General features: G+C 43.2%; 1 protein-coding gene across 1 annotated transcript; it reads left to right on the top strand.

Annotated features, from left to right (window-relative positions):
• The first annotated feature begins 34 nt into the window (after positions 1 to 34).
• On the top strand, positions 35 to 9,210 carry LOC121531806 (beta-2-syntrophin). Its single transcript, XM_041837277.2, has 7 exons — positions 35 to 869; positions 4,469 to 4,679; positions 4,956 to 5,163; positions 6,076 to 6,218; positions 6,422 to 6,618; positions 7,168 to 7,358; positions 7,474 to 9,210. The coding sequence occupies exons 1-7, from the start codon at positions 152 to 154 to the stop codon at positions 7,564 to 7,566; spliced, it is 1,761 nt and encodes a 586-aa protein (XP_041693211.1). The 5' UTR covers positions 35 to 151; the 3' UTR covers positions 7,567 to 9,210.
• The last annotated feature ends 7,070 nt before the right edge of the window (positions 9,211 to 16,280 follow it).

Genomic DNA, 16,280 nt, shown 5'->3' with positions numbered 1-16,280 from the left:
TCCATCAGAGGCAGTTGTTTCCGTTCAGTTTCCTACAATCAGTGCGTAAGTGGGTGTGTCAAATGTAGGGTAGGCTAGTGCTTGGGTACACACTGAAAATAGGAAAAAGTTAATCCGGAGTTTAGTCTGAAACCCGCCCCGGACTACCAGGATGGCTGTCTGGACACGAGCGGACAAAAATGGTCAATTAGACCTTTTGCTCCGGGACCGCTGGATTCGGGTAGCGGGCGAATTGACCAGCGAGACTTTCACATTAACGGCGGAAGCAGAGATAAGCGGGCACAGGAACAACTTGGATTGCAACAATTCAGCGGACCTACGAAATGGAATGTCAAACGGAAACGACCCATGGTTAGCGTCTGGAATTTCGAACCGTGGTCAAACCTCGAACCAAGAACAACATCCGAACCATGGTGAGCTAGGACGAAGCGGTAGCCCAGCGAGCGGGGGCATCAACAGGGGTCACTACGAAGGTTTTAGCCCTGGCTCTAGCAAGTATAATCGTGATAACGGTACGAACTCAGATTTGGGCAGCCCAGGGTCCAGTTACGGTAGTCCTGGATCTAGCTTCAGTTCCAGGCATGGCGAAACGTACATCAATTTAGAATCCAGCGCATCGGAAGCTGTGCGTAAAGTTCGAGTTGTAAAACAAGAGTCGGGCGGGTTGGGGGTCAGCATCAAGGGGGGTCGGGAAAACCGAATGCCCATCCTCATATCCAAGATCTTCCCCGGACTTGCAGCTGATCAGAGTCGAGCTCTTCGGGTCGGCGACGCGATCCTCTCAGTCAATGGAAACGACCTAAGGGAGGCCACGCATGATCTAGCGGTGCAGGCTCTAAAAAAGGCTGGGAAAGAGGTTACGCTTGAGGGTAAGTTTTCAAACGCGATAGCGGGGATTTGGGAAGGCCAGTCAGTCTGACAGCTGTCTCAACTAGGCCTAGTAGCCTAAACAATGTGCGCATTATAGCCAAATAAAACTTTATTCTGCCCCGTTCTTAGAATATTAAATTATTTTTCTAGTACATTGCCAGACTACAGCACATAGCTATAGGCTACAATGTAACCAGTTCACACTCCACTGACACTCATTAGGCCTATTGTAAACAGCAAAGTAAGCACAGTGGTTACAAAATTAGCTACATTGTATATGTGGTGGTGGATTATTTTAGATAAGAAGTCATTGTAGGCTAAAACAGTTAATAATCATGTTTGTGTGTTCTTATATTGATTTTAAAAGCACTTTGGTGTGAAGCCCCGGGGGTTGGAAACAACTAGTCAGGGGGCTGAAATGCACTGTGTGGTGGTTAGGCTTAATGTTTTGGGAATGAACCCTGTATGAATACTAAGGAAGGTTGGGTGTAGAGAGTTGGTTTATGTGACGCAGTTTGTCTCATTTAGTTAGTCAAATGAGGTCTCACTATAACCCCCAAAATAAAGTAGGCTTAATCTTTTCTGCTTCTCATCTCAAATAGGCCTAATAGTCCTAAATAAGAGTTTGTGTAATCTCTGTCTCTCCATTGAGGAACCAAGGATTTTGTTTAAGGAATGTGCCAGTTCCCTGTCACTGTTTGTTAGACTGACAGGGAGTGAGTTGTGGTGTTAGTGAAAAGACCCCCATTCCAATCTGTCTGCATTTTCCTCCTCATCCTCTGAAGATTCCCATAGGCCTAACCACAGACAGACAAGGTCGAAATGAGATTTCAATTTCCAGACCACTATGTAATGTACACAATACATAAACCCTAGACATTAGGGCAATTAGTGACTTCACATTTCTTAACCAGGTTGCGTCCAAGACCTGCATAAAACTCTCACACAGGCATGAATGTTGTGTTTCTAATAAATACAATAGCTACTTTATTTATATTTTCCTAATAAATATGAGCTCACAGTAATGGAAATGTAATAACTGAATAACATTAGTCAATTGGATCATGGCTGTCTTGTTTAGTTTGCGTGCTTATTGGTGGATAGAGGAGGAGACTTCCTCCGGTTAAAAGGAATAATAAAAATAGTACAAAGAGACAGACTCTAGTCATAAAATGGGGACAGGCCCAATTAGAGACAGTTATTTTCTGTTGTTCACAAACCAAAACTTACTGACCAATGACCATTGAACATTTCACTTGAGTCTGCAATGCACTATGAGTCAAAGCATCAAAAAGGCCACCACATATAGAAGTATGTTAATGTTGTAACACTACAATCAGTGGAACAAGCACATTTGCTCTCCTCTCTCCCTCTCTCAAGTTGTCTGTCTGTAAACAGAAATGGATATCCACAGAAATATCTGTTTGTGTGATTCATTGCAGGGACAGTGTAGCAGCATGCACACTGTGTATAACGTTTGTGTAAAAATATCCACATACTGGATATATACACTGTTTCCACTTATTGCCATGCCCTCCTTTTGTGATCCAGGTCAGAGTGAAAAGAGGCGAGGAAGGGGGCAGGTTTGTGTGTTTGATGGGGAGCAGCAGAGGGGGACATTTTTTAGTTGGGGGCAGGTATGTATATTTGAGGGGAGCTGAGGGAGCCTCTCCAGAACCTTCTACAAACCCCCTCCCCATCTGGGGAGTCTGACACACTGTTCTCATTAAAGGCCTGGCAGCACACAGTCTGAGGCAGGGTGGGGAGAAAGGCATTAGTGGGGAGGAGAGGAACGTGGAGATGGACAAACCACAGGGGGATTTTGGTCAGAAGAAAAACAGTGGTCAGGGTCTGGGGTGTAGCCGGGCACATAAAGCAATACCCGGGTGAAGGCTACAAGGAGAGAAGAGCAAATGTGTGCATGATCAAACCATGGGGAAGGGAAGGGGTTGCACAACAGTGCATGGATTTGAACCACAACTCCTTCAGCCAAATAATAAGTTGGAGTCAGTCAGATTCCCCCAGCTCTCCCCTTCCTCCTCTGTCTCATTCCTCTGCATTGCTGTGGGCATAGAGGTATGGAGGGAGTGAGAAAAAATTAGCTCTAGCTATGTGTGATGGCACCTCATCCCTTTCCCTCGAACACACACACAGACACATATACACACACACACCTCTGTGTACTGCCCTAATTAAAAGCAGAACGGGAGCTGACAGTTCTAATGAGATCTTTAAACAGCACCACAGAGGGACAGCAAGAGCAGCTTCTGGAACCAACTATCTGACGCCCAACTTTTCACAAAGTTTTAACGCCATGGTGGGACTGGGACAAACCTTTTCCTTGTTTAGTTCAACAGAAAACACTGCCATAAAACACAACTGGCCCAAACTGCAGTCTGCACTCACTCAAGCAGTGTATTGACAAATGGAGATGTTGTGGTAAGCCTCCAACATGTATCTTTCCTCTGAGTGCGAGCCAGTGTCATAAAGTTTTTTTGTCACCTATACCTCAACCTGTGATGGCTAAAGCGTATCCGTACAGATGTACCAGAGCTACAGTACAGTGGGGACGGAGGAATGCCACAGAGACCGAGCCTGTCCTTAAACGTACCATGACATTTATAACCACACTGGAACACTGCAGTGATGTTGTGGCTGGAAGTCTTGACTGAGCATCTTTACAGTAAATCTATTAATTACATTCAATCTAGAGTTGTCATTCACTACTCCTCACATTTCTGCACGACTTCATGTGGCTGTGTATATTGGTCATATGACACTGTCAGTGAGTGTAATATGTACTTTGCTCCATCAGGATTGCGCTGTTTGACTGTAGGCAGCTCTGCCCATCTTGATCTCTTCAGGGTTGGGGTTGGGTGGTTTCTGGTCATGCTCTGGCCCATGTCCAGAAGGCCAGCCACTTCCTAAAACATTTGCATGCACGCACACACATACACTCCAAAAGACTTGAATAAGCAGAAATATATTCACTGACACTGTTAGTAAGAGCAGTGTGGTTAGCAGGGTCTTGGAAATAGGTTCTAATCCTTGGCCCAGTGCCTTACCTCTACCATTACCTCCCTCCTTCTGTCAAATTACACACACACACACACACACACACACACAGTCCGCCCATACTTATACTAACAGATATTTGGGCCAATTACTTTCACAAGCCTAATCCTCGCCTACATCCAACAATGACCTTGTCTCTTGAGCTACTCGTGTTGAATTTCTCAGTCAGAGCAGCGCGACCTAGGGGACTGGAGAAAGAGAGAGGGAATGGATGAGTGGTGGAATGGGCCACGGGACCAAATTTGGAAACTGAATCCATGATTTCAGTCAAAACTATTATTCTCCAAGCAGGCGACCTGCCAAGCACACAACTGCACCACCAACTCCTACTCAGAGTAACTCAACAAGCGACTAATACGTGCTTATAAGACATTTATTACTCTTTTAATTGAGCATTGTAACTTTTTCAACCACTGTCTGAAATATATGATCAATCTTGTGTTGCTTTTGGACACACTTTTTTACAGCTTGAGGTCTATGCATATTTAATCACTGTTTATTTTGTCTTTCTGCGTTTCTGTAGTGAAATATATCAGGGAGGTTTCCCCACTGTTTAAGAAGCCGTCCTTGGTGGCAGACCTACCATGGGATGGGGTGCGTCCTCAATCCCCCAACTTCAGTGGCAGTGAGGACTCGGGGTCCCCCAAACACAGCGGGGCCAAGGACCGGAAGGTCATCCCCCTCAAAATGTGCTTCATCAGCAGGAACCTGACTATACCTGACCTGGAGAACAGGTAAGGCCCACGGTTTGTGTTTGTGTGTGTGAGAGAGAGATTGAAATGCAGCATATGAGGGAAAATACAAAAAATCATTGGAGTGTTGGTTTGGTATGTTTAGTAAGATAATGATAATAAGAATTAATCATTTAAATAAATAATTTATTACATTTGTAAATTGCTTTTCATTATACAGAATAATCTCAAAGTGCATAAAATAACAAATTAAAACCAAACAGAAAAACAATGGACACAACTAGACACTATGATGATGAGGACTGTTGACTCCCACAGACTCTTGGAGCTGCACTCTCCTGATGGCCAGCACACGGTGGTGTTGCGCTGTAAGGACAGCCCCAGCGCCCACTCCTGGTTCACAGCCATCCACACCAACATTGCTGCCCTGCTGCCTCAGACCTTGGCCCACATCAACTCCTACCTGGGCTCCAGCACCACGGGGTCCCACCCCCAACTCAAACACATCAGCTGGCTGGCAGAACAGGTACTGCACTCATATAGACCTTCAGAATAAATTACACAAACAAAACAATATATTATAAAAAATAACTACATTGTACAAAAAAGTACTGTATGCTGCTGTGAAATACACTTACGTACAGATGCACACATACAGTATTGTGTTTTGTTGTTCAGTCTTGTACAATATTGCATGTGTACTGTAAATAGTGTTTATGTTTTATAGATGGTCACTGTATGCTTGTTCTGAATTTTGAGTTGTGGTCTTTTAAATGTGCCATCTTATACTGTTTGTTGTGCAAATCAAAATCTGAATTTATTTAAAGTGCATTTCACATGTGTCACAACACACTTTACACATAATGTAAAAGAACAATAGAGAACAACATTGAAGAAATGGGAACAATAGGGAAAAGAGGGGAAACAGCTGAACAAAATTAAAGCGGCAAATAGTCCACAGGGCATAGCAGCATGGGAACAATAGTCCACAGGGCATAGCAGCATGGGAACAATAGTCCACAGGGCATAGCAGCATGGGAACAATAGTCCACAGGGCATAGCAGCATGGGAACAATAGTCCACAGGGCATAGCAGCATGGGAACAATAGTCCACATGGCATAGCAGCATGGGAGCAATAGTCCACAAAGCGGGTAGCGGTGTAGTGGCGGTATGCCATGTTAAATGTTTGGATATTGTCTGTGCATTGTTGTGTTTAGTTGGCCTCGTTGGGGGTTGACAGGAAGTACTTTGAGACAGAAAACCACAGGAAGCTGCCGTTGCATTAACTATTTCCTCTGGGCCCACCTAACATGACACGCACACATAAACACACACACACACACACACCTACACAAACAGACGTGGAAAACCTAATCAGTAATGACATAAGCATTTTGACACTTTCTCTCATGCTGTCTCTCTTTCTTTATGGTGTAGGTCCAGTTGGATGGTGGGCGGCACCAGTTCCGACCAATCGTCATGGCATTGACAGAGAAAGATATCCTGCTGTTTGAATCAGTGCCATGGAACCGCGAAGCCTGGTCCACACCCCTGCTCACACACCCACTACTCGCCACAAGGTACGACAACAGGTTTGCCAGGCAGCATTAGAATGTAGGTTGTATCTCTCTTTGTCTGTCTTTTTCTCTCTCTGCCTCTTTCACTCTGCGATGTGTTGGTGTTTTGTTATCATAACTTATTCACTGTTAACTTGATAAAGATCACTCGTGGGAGGAGCAAACGGTGAGCTGACCTTGTTTGGTGTGTACCCGTTTCTATGTAGACTGGTGCACTCTGGCAGTGCCCGCAGTTCCCCGGCGCAGGGGGCAGACCTGGTGTTTGCCACTCGGACGGGTACAGGGCGGGGCATCGTATCCCATGTGTTCCGGGTGGAGACGCACTGGGACCTGTCCTCATGGACCCGGGCGCTGGTGCAGGGGGGGCATTCTGCTGCAGAACTGATTAAGGAGATCTCCATTGGTGAGTGGATGTGTATGTGTCTGTCTTTATCAGTGGAGGATGCTGAGGGGAGGACGGCTCATAATAATATCTGGAACGGAGCAAATGGAATGGCATCAAACACATGGAAACCATGTGTTTGATGTATTTGATACCGTTCTACCGCTCCAGCCATTACCACGAGCCCGTCCTCCCCAATTAAGATGCCACCAACCTCCTGTGGTCTGTATGTCTAACATTGGAGAGTGGATGTGTGTCTGTATGTCTAACGTTGGTTTGTCTAACTATGTATAACTATGTATATTATTGAGTGAGGCTTTGGAATCACATGATTTACTTCTCACGTGATACAGGAAGTGGTGACAGAAAAAAGTAAATGTACAAAATAACTACTGTTCAGTGGAAATAAAGTGGGAAAAGAAGAAGGGGGAATGTTTCCACTAACGTTGAGTCTTTTCCTTCGCTATTCCACTGCAACACAAACATATTCATAGACTTTCTCACACAGGCACATACATACTATTCCAATTACACACACACAAAGTTCTCTACCTCTCCTCTGTCCCTCAGGTTGCATGCTGAACAGGCAGGACGTTCGCCTCACTCTTCATTATGAGAAGGGCTTCACTGTGACCCGGGAGCCAGGGGAGCCTGCAGTGGGCACTGTGCTCTTCAGATACCCCTTCGAGAAGCTCAAGATGTCCACAGACGACGGGATCCGCAACCTCTACCTGGACTTTGGAGGTCCAGAGGGTGAAATGGTACATCGCTGTTGGACACATTAGTGCATTTCAGAGTGTAATGGTCTAATAGTCCATTGAATGTATTGATTTATCTCCTGTTTTGTATGTTTTATCTTGTCTCTTTGTTTTTTAGGTGTTTGACCTGCACTCTGGCCCCAAGCCCGTGGTGTTTGTTCTTCATTCCTTCCTGTCGGCCAAACTGTCTCGTCTGGGCCTGCTGACGTGAAGAGGGAAGAGGCTGGGGTCAGGAACATATCAATAGATATTCCCAGTTTTACTATGCATCATTCATCACAAGCCTTCCAATGTATTTGGGCTCTTTTTATGCATGTACTTTGTTCTTGTCAGGTGAATGAGTGCTTTTTGTGAAGAACAGAGTATGTATTTGGTCATCTGAGTAATATAAATGCGATTGGGTTTGCAAGTTGTTGATTGAGTGTAAATGACTGTTGCATTTGTGTTGGCTTTATAGAGTGCATGTTACCTGAAAACAGATAATCTAGCACATTATCCAAAATGACTTATAATCAGGATTGCCAACTGTGCCTTGTTACATGTAGTCATAAATGCTATTTTTATTGTGTGTAAAAGTTATTTGTCTTTAAAAGCTAATAGGTTTTAAAGCAAAGTAAGCGTTCAACATGCACAGCAATAGTATTATTCTTATATTGTAAACATGTTATTTCTGTATTGTTTTTCAGTTTATTATTTTGTATGTATATCCTATGCAGCATGACTTGACTGAAGAAGTGATCTTATTTTGGAGCATTTACAAAATCACGTTGTAACACCAGTGACCCCTATGTTACCTGCCTCAAAGTCACCCTGCCCTCCAGTAGGCTAGTCACACTGCCAAACCATTGTCCCATGCTGCCTAAGAACACCACTTCCCTTTACCATTCCCTTCTGCATTGGCCCTAAGCCAAGGCTTTCTATTAGAGCTCATGATATAGGTCATACCTAAGCTTCTCTGCCTTTCTGCCCTCTTCTTTTTCTGTGGAAGTTCCACATACACACCATGCAAACATGAGATATACTGTCAATAGGCATCCACAGTAAAGTCACTGAGCTACAAGATGTCTAAGGGATCTGGGTCATGTTTTTGCCCATGTACTCCATCATGGTCATATTACATAATTAAAATAAGCAAAATACCTATGAAGACCATTCAAAGATGTTCATTCAGCACTATGATATCTGGGAAAATATCATTTCAGCTGCATTATGGCACCTTTGTCTCAAGCCTTCTCTCTCTCTCTTCTTCAAAACAGGCTTCAGGTCCAGTTAGCAAAAGCTTTGGATACTTTTACTAGCACAAATAGGATGCTATTCTTTTGTTTTTATGTTTTATCCCTGTATAAGCTTATCATCTTGCTGTATGTTACCTCTTACTCGGACCCTGCTCTACCACGTGATCACCCAGTATGTAAGCAGATACTGTAAGTGGGGCCTAGTGGATGCTGCCAATTGTATGTCTGAACTCTATCCCACTTCAGTCTGTGTACTTTTGATAATGGACATTTGTAGGTATCAATACAGATCTGTCAAACATAGTTTTTTAAAATCTTTATATCTTTGTCTTCCATTTTGTTTTGAGCTATGTACTGTTATTGCAAAGCAAAGCATTTTTATTTTTCAAAAAAGGGTTTTGAACCAAAGTTATCTGTGGCAGCTTGCGTTTGACACAGTCATTTAGCAGGACAGCATAGGAGAAACACTGCTGCTGCAAACCTGTTGTATGCTAAGTATTTTGGACTTCCAAGCCTGCACTCTAAAATATATATGCAATGTATGATAATAATGTAATAATCTAAAATGTAAATATCTATAAGAATAAAACCTACTGTAACAGATGGTTTTGTTGTCTGATCATTACAGTGGAAAGAACTGGTATAAAAAAAACACGAGGAAAAAACTAAAAAGATTTCGAAATAACTGTGCCACTCCTCCCCTCATTTTTTTTCTGACTCAATCATCATGTCCGCTAGGCGGCAGCACCTCTGTTTTTCTTCTCTTTCGAGCGATTCAGACCACTGCAAACGTTCTCATGTCTGGTAGTTTTTGGGTTCGTCAGTAGTTACCACACGCAAAAAGTCATAATTAGGGCTAAACCACGCCTATTTCTACAATGTATCTTCTTACAATCTGATTTCAAACCTAACATTAACCACACTGCTAACCTTATGCCTAACCCTAAATTAAGAACAAAAATGATTTTTTACGAAATTTAGCCAATGTTGACTTTGTGGCTGTGGTAACTAGTGAACACAGTTGCTGGGCCGTTGCTGTCACAGAAAGCGTAGTTACCTTTGTCATGCAACAACTCCCCTCTGAAAATATAGCAAACATATTTAGAAAGATACCTTGAATTAGCGTCAGAGACAGGAATTTGGGTGAAGTGCAGAGTGAAATGAAATGACAACATTTCAAGTAGGTTAGTTAGCTAGCTATCTAATGATAACTGTGTAAACATAATCTCTCACCATTGAAATGCTAATACTGCATTCATTATGTGTAGTGTGTGATTAACCAGGCTGTAATACAATTAATCGGTAACATTATATACAGCCTGAAACGAATGTCTGTTAATCGTGTAAATTACAAGCCTTACACGCCAGAATGTTGAATAAAATTACATTTATCGGTTTGTCCTTTAGCTGTTTGAAATTTGAAACAGAATATCTACAGGAAAGTATTGTTTACCCGACTTTTTAGAGAGCCAGTAGTTAGGGATATGGACGGTTCGGCACCGAGGTAAAATTAGTTTTATATTGGATATTCGGTCTTCTCTCGTCAATTGCTATTGAACCAAGAATGTCATGACAATGAAAATGCTAAATTAAATCCATGTTTATTTGTCACGTGCCGAATACAACACCTGTGGACTACCTTGAAATGCTTAACCAATAATGCAGAGTATAAAAAGTAAGAAAATTGGCAAATAGAAAATAGTAACACAGTAAATAGCAATTGACCAGTCCCGAGTCAATGTGCAGGGGGTACAAGGTAGTTGAGGTAATATGTACATGTAGGTAGGGGTAAAAGTGACTAGGCAATCAGGATAGATAATTACAGAGTAGCATCAGCATATGTAGAGTGTGTGAAAGTGTGTGTGTGTTGTCACGATACCAACATTTTACTAAGGATTTGATACCAGGCCAAGTATCACGATACCAAGTAGTATTGCGATACCACGGGGGGGAAATTGAGTGGCCCAGCTTCCTGTTTGCCCCGTCCCCCCAATGCATGTTCCGGTTTTCTAAAAGTTATGCGCATTTGCTAGGCTACACAAAAAACCTGTCACTGATATTCACACTTCTACTCAATACAACACATAATGAATTTAACTTCACACTGTTTACTATAACAGTATACTGCATAGAATGGCTGAAGGAAGGAATATACATGCATAATGATCTGCATGTCATTGTGGCAGTAAGGGGAAAACTCTGAATGAAACCTTCTTTACTCTTTAAAACACACACACACTCTCTCTCCCTCACACGCTCTCTCTGTCTCCCTCTCTCACATAAACACACACACACCACTCTCTCCCGCAAAAACACATAACCTACACACTGCTCCCAACTTTAAAAACGTTAGGCACCAAATAGAATGTAAGGAGCACCAGAAATAGATTTATTTTGTATATAAACGCAACATGCAACAATTTTAAAGATTTTACTGAGTTACAGTTCATATGAGGAAATCAGTCAATTGAAATAAATTCATTAGGCCCTAATCTGTGGATTTCACATGACTGGGCAGGGGTGCAACCATGGGTGAGCCTGGGAGGGCATAGGCCCACCCACTTGGCAGCCCACCCACTTGGCAGCCCACCCACTAAGGAGCCAGGCCTAGCCAATCAGAATGACTTTTTCTCCACAAAAGGGCTTTATTACAGACAGAAATACATAATTTAGTTACACAATCAATTTTTTGATATTTCAGGATGATTTGGACATGAAGTGTAAAAAGTTTATATAGGTACCATTAACCAGGTTTCCATCCAACCATTTTATGTGAGTACATGTCGGATAAAAAATGTAATGACAGGCCAGATGGAAACAGCAAATTTGTCATTAAACTTTCCAAAATACGCTGGACAAAGTGGGATATTTTTGTGTGTAAAATTAATTATGTGAGAAATTGCATTGGAAACACAAATATTGATATAATAACCATCATATCGAAGTAAACTTGGAGTCACGCGATGATATGTTGTGTGGTCCTCCCACTACGACTGGGGAAAGCATGCAGTTTATTAGGCTACAGATGAAATAAGTTATGATGAACTTCACAAGGTGGTGAAAGTGCACGGTGATAAGCTTGATGCTCCTTTCCAATAAATATTGAGGGTCTTATTCTGGTGACATGATGATCGATGCTTGGCTGCCGTTTGATAAATTAAATTAATCTTGCTCTTTTGTCCATAATAATCTTATCATCTGCACTGTATCTGCGAGCTGGTGGCTAGAGTGCACGTGCCAAGACCAAAGTAAGCACATTCGACTAAAATGTAAATGTGAAATAACACAATCAGTACAGTTGAAAACTATAACAGCACCATCTAGTGGTCAGTACCTGGTAATATCAGGATGTAGGATGGGACAAAAACCTAACAACTGACTCAACAATTACTAATTTCTCTGAACAGGGAGTAAAAAAAATCACAAAATTCACTGGGAATAAATTACATAGCATGAAGAAACAATATTCCGAGCTGATACTACATGTCAGACATAGAAAACTGATACTATATACTCATTGTTGGGGTGGGATTGGCCTGGGATGTGGATGGTCCGTGGGTGGCTTTTGGCCATTTCTTTGGATTTCTCATGTCGAACTCATTGTTAGAAAAAAGTTTGGTCCAAATCAGATGTTAGGTAATATATTTATATAATATTATATGAATCCTATAAATTAAAATGCAATCAATTAGCTTAATTTCTCAGAGATCAAATTATATATATTTTAAATTATGACACAGGACTCCTAATCTTATCTGTTTCTAACAACAGAAAAAAATTCAGAACAATCTGAGATGGTGGGTGTCGAAATCCTCTTTCTTGTGCTTTTTGAGGTGGAACGACCCCAGGTGCCTTTTGGTCCCAGACTTGGCGCAACGGTACCACTTACCATGTGGTAGTAGAGTGAACAGGCTATGGCTTGGGTGGCTGGGGTCCTGACAATTTTCCATGCCTTCCTCTGACACCGCCTGGTATAGAGGTCCTGGATGGCAGGGAGCTCGGCCCCAGTGATGTACTGGGCTGTCCGCACCACCCTCTGTAGTGCCTTGCGATCAAGGGCGGTGCAGTTGCCATACCAAGCGGTGATGCAGCCGGTCAAGATGCTCTCAATGGTGCAGCTGTAGAACATTTTGAGAATCGTTTCAACCTCCTGAGGGGGAAGAGGCGCTGTCGCACCTTCATAACTATGTTGGTGTGTATGTACCATGATAGATCCTTAGTGATGTGGACACCAAGGAACTTGAAGCTCTCAACCCGCTCCACTACAGCCCCGTCGATGTGGATGGGGTCGTGCTCGCCCCTCCGTTTCCTGTAGTCCACGATCAGCTCCTTTGTCTTGATGAGGGAGAGGTTGTTGTCCTGACACTACACTGCCGGGTCTCCGACTTCCTCCCTGTAGGCTGTCTCATTGTCGTTGGCGATCAGGCCTACCAACGTCGTGTTGTCAGCAAACTTGATGATGGTGTGGAGTTGTGCGTGGCCACACAGTCGTGGGTGAACAGGGAGTACAGGAGTCACCTAAGCACACACCCCTGAGGGGGCCCCCATGTTAAGAGTTAGCGTGGTAGATGTGTTGTTACCTACCCTCACAACCTGGGGACGGCCATCAGAAAGTCCAGGATCCAGTTGAAGAGGGAGGTGTTCAGTCCCAGGGTCCCGAGATTGGTGATGAGGGGACTATGGTGTTGAACGCTGAGCTGTAGTCAATGAACAGCATTCTCACATACAGTAGGTATTCCTATTGTCCAGGTGGGAGAGAGCAGTGTTCATTAGTCAATGAACATTATTCTGACATATAGTGCGTTCGGAAAGTATTCAGACCCCTTGACTTTTTCCACATTTTGTTACGTTACAGCCTTATTTTAAAATTGATTCAATTGTTTACACACAATACCCCATAATGAGAAAGCAAAAACAGGTTTTTAGAAATGTTTGCAAATTTATAAAAAATACAAAACTGAAATATCACATTTACATACAGTACCAGTCAAAAGTTTGGACACACCTACCAGAATAATAGTGAAGACATCAAAACTATGAAATTACACATATGGAATCATGTAGTAACCAAAAAAGTGTTAAACAAATCAAAATATATTTTATATTTGAGATTATTCAAAGTAGCCACCCTTTGCCCTGATGACAGCTTTGCACACTCTTGGCATTTTCTCAACCAGCTTCATGAGGTAGTCACCTGGAATGCATTTCAATTAACAGGTGTGCCTTGTTAAAAGTTAATTTGTGGAATGTCTTTCCTTCTTAATGTGTTTGTGCCAATCAGTTACGTTGTGACAAGGTAGGGTTGGTATACAGAAGATAGCCCTATTTGATAAAAGACCAAGTCCATATAATGGCAAGATCAGCTAAAATAAGCAAAGAGAAACGACAGTCCATCATTACTTTAAGACATGAAGGTCAGTCAATCCGGAACATTTCTAGAATTTTGAACGTTTCTTCAAGTGCAGTCGTAAAAACCATCAAGCGCTATGATGAAACTGGCTCTCATGAGGACCGCCAAAGGAAAGGAAGACCCAGAGTTACCTCTGCTACAGAGGATAAGTTCATTAGAATAACTGCATCTCAGATTGCAGCCCAAATAAATGCTTCACAAAGTTCAAGTAACAGACACACCTCAACATCAACTGTTCAGAGGAGACTGCGTGAATCAGGACTTCATGGTCGAATTGCTGCAAAGAAACCACTACTAAAGGACACCAATAAGAAGAAGAGACTTGCCTGGGCCAAGAAACAAGAGCAATGGACATTAGACCAGGGGAAATCTGTCCTTTGGTCTGATGAGTCCAAATTTGAGATTTTTGGTTCCAACCGCTGTGTCTTTGTGAGACGCAGAGTAGGTGAACGGATGATCTCTGCATGTGTGGTTCCCACCGTGAAGCATGGAGGAGGAGGTGTGATGGTGTGGGGGTGCTTTACTGGTGACACTGTCAGTGATTTATTTAGAATTCAAGGCACACTTAACCAGCATGGCTACCACAGCATTCTGCAGCAGTACGCCATCCCATCTGGTTTGCGTTTAGTGGGACTATCATTTGTTTTTCAACAGGACAATGACCCAACACACCTCCAGGCTGTGTAAGGGCTTTTTGACCAAGAAGGAGAGTGATGGAGTGCTGCATCAGATGACCTGGCCTCCACAATCACCCAACCTTAACCCAATTGAGATGGTTTGGGATGAGTTGGACCGCAGACTGAAGGAAAAGCAGCCAACAAGTGCTCAGCATATGTGGGAACTCCTTCAAGACTGTTGGAAAGGCATTCCAGGTGAAGCTGGTTGAGAGTGTGCAAAGCTAGTGGCTACTTTTAAGAATCTCAAATATAAAATATATTTTGATTTGTTTAACACTTTTTTAGTTACTACATGATTCCATGTGTGTTATTTCATAGTTTTGATGTCTTCACTATTATTCTACAATGTAGAAAATAGTAACCTTTTACTGGTACTGTAAGTATTCAGACCCTTTACTCAGTACTTTGTTGAAGCACCTTTGACAATGATTACAGCCTTGAGTCTTTTTGGGTATGACACTACAACCTTGGCACACCTGTATTTGGGGAGGTTCTCCCATTCTTCTCTGCAGTTCCTCTGAAGCTCTATCAGTTTGGATGGGGAGCATCGCTGCACAGCTATTTTCAGGTCTCTCCAGAGATGTTCAATCTGGTTCAAGTCCGGGCTCTGGCTGGGCCACTCAAGGACATTCAGAGACTTGTCCCGAAGCCAATCCAGCGTTGTCTTGGCTGTGTGCTTAGGGTCATTGTCCTGTTGGAAGGTGAACCTTCGCCCCAGTCTGAGATCCTGAGCGCTCTGGAGCAGGTTTTCATTAAGGATCTCTCTGTACTTTACTCTGTTCATCTTTCCCTTGATCCTGACTTGTCTCCCAGTCCTTGCCGCTGAAAAACATCCCCACAGTATGATGCTGCCACCAACATGCTTCACCGTAGGGATGGTGCCAGGTTTCCTCCAGACGTGACACTTGGCATTCAGGCCAAAGAGTTCAATCTTGGTTTCATCAGACCAGAGAATCTTGTTTCTCATGGTCTGAGAGTCCTTTAGGTGCCTTTTGGCAAACTCCAAGCGGGCTGTCATGTGCCTTTTACTGAGGAGTGACTTCCGTCTGGCCACACTACCATAAAGGCCTGATTGGTGGAGTGCTGCAGAGATGGTTGTCCTTCTGGAAGGTTCTCCTATCTCCGCAGAGGAACTCTGGAGCTCTGTCAGAGTAACCATCATGTTCTTGTCAACTCCCTGACCAAGGCCCTTCTCCCCCAATTGCTCAGTTTAGCCGGGCGGCCAGCTCTAGGAAGTGTCTTGCTGGTTACAAACGTATTCTATCAGTTCGCTGTTCGCTGCTCTGGCACCCCTATCTGTTCGCTGCTCTGGCACCCCAATGGTGGAACAAGCTCCCTCACGACGCCAGGACAGCGGAGTCACTCACCACCTTCCGGAGACATTTGAAACCCCACCTCTTTAAGGAATACCTGGGATAGGATAAAGTAATCCTTCTAACCCCCCCCAAATTGTAAAGTGGTTATCCCACTGGCTATAGGGTGAACGCACCAATTTGTGAGTCGCTCTGGCTAAGAGCGTCTGCTAAATGACGTTAATGTGCCCTTGAGCAAGGCACTTAACCCTAATTGCTCCTGTAAGTCGCTCTGGATAAGAGCGTCTGCT

The sequence above is a fragment of the Coregonus clupeaformis genome, chromosome 19 (assembly GCF_020615455.1).
Source record: "Coregonus clupeaformis isolate EN_2021a chromosome 19, ASM2061545v1, whole genome shotgun sequence".
NCBI lineage: Eukaryota > Metazoa > Chordata > Actinopteri > Salmoniformes > Salmonidae > Coregonus > Coregonus clupeaformis.
The sequence above is the reverse complement of the archived record's forward strand: the minus strand, read 5'-3'. Positions and strand labels throughout refer to the sequence as shown.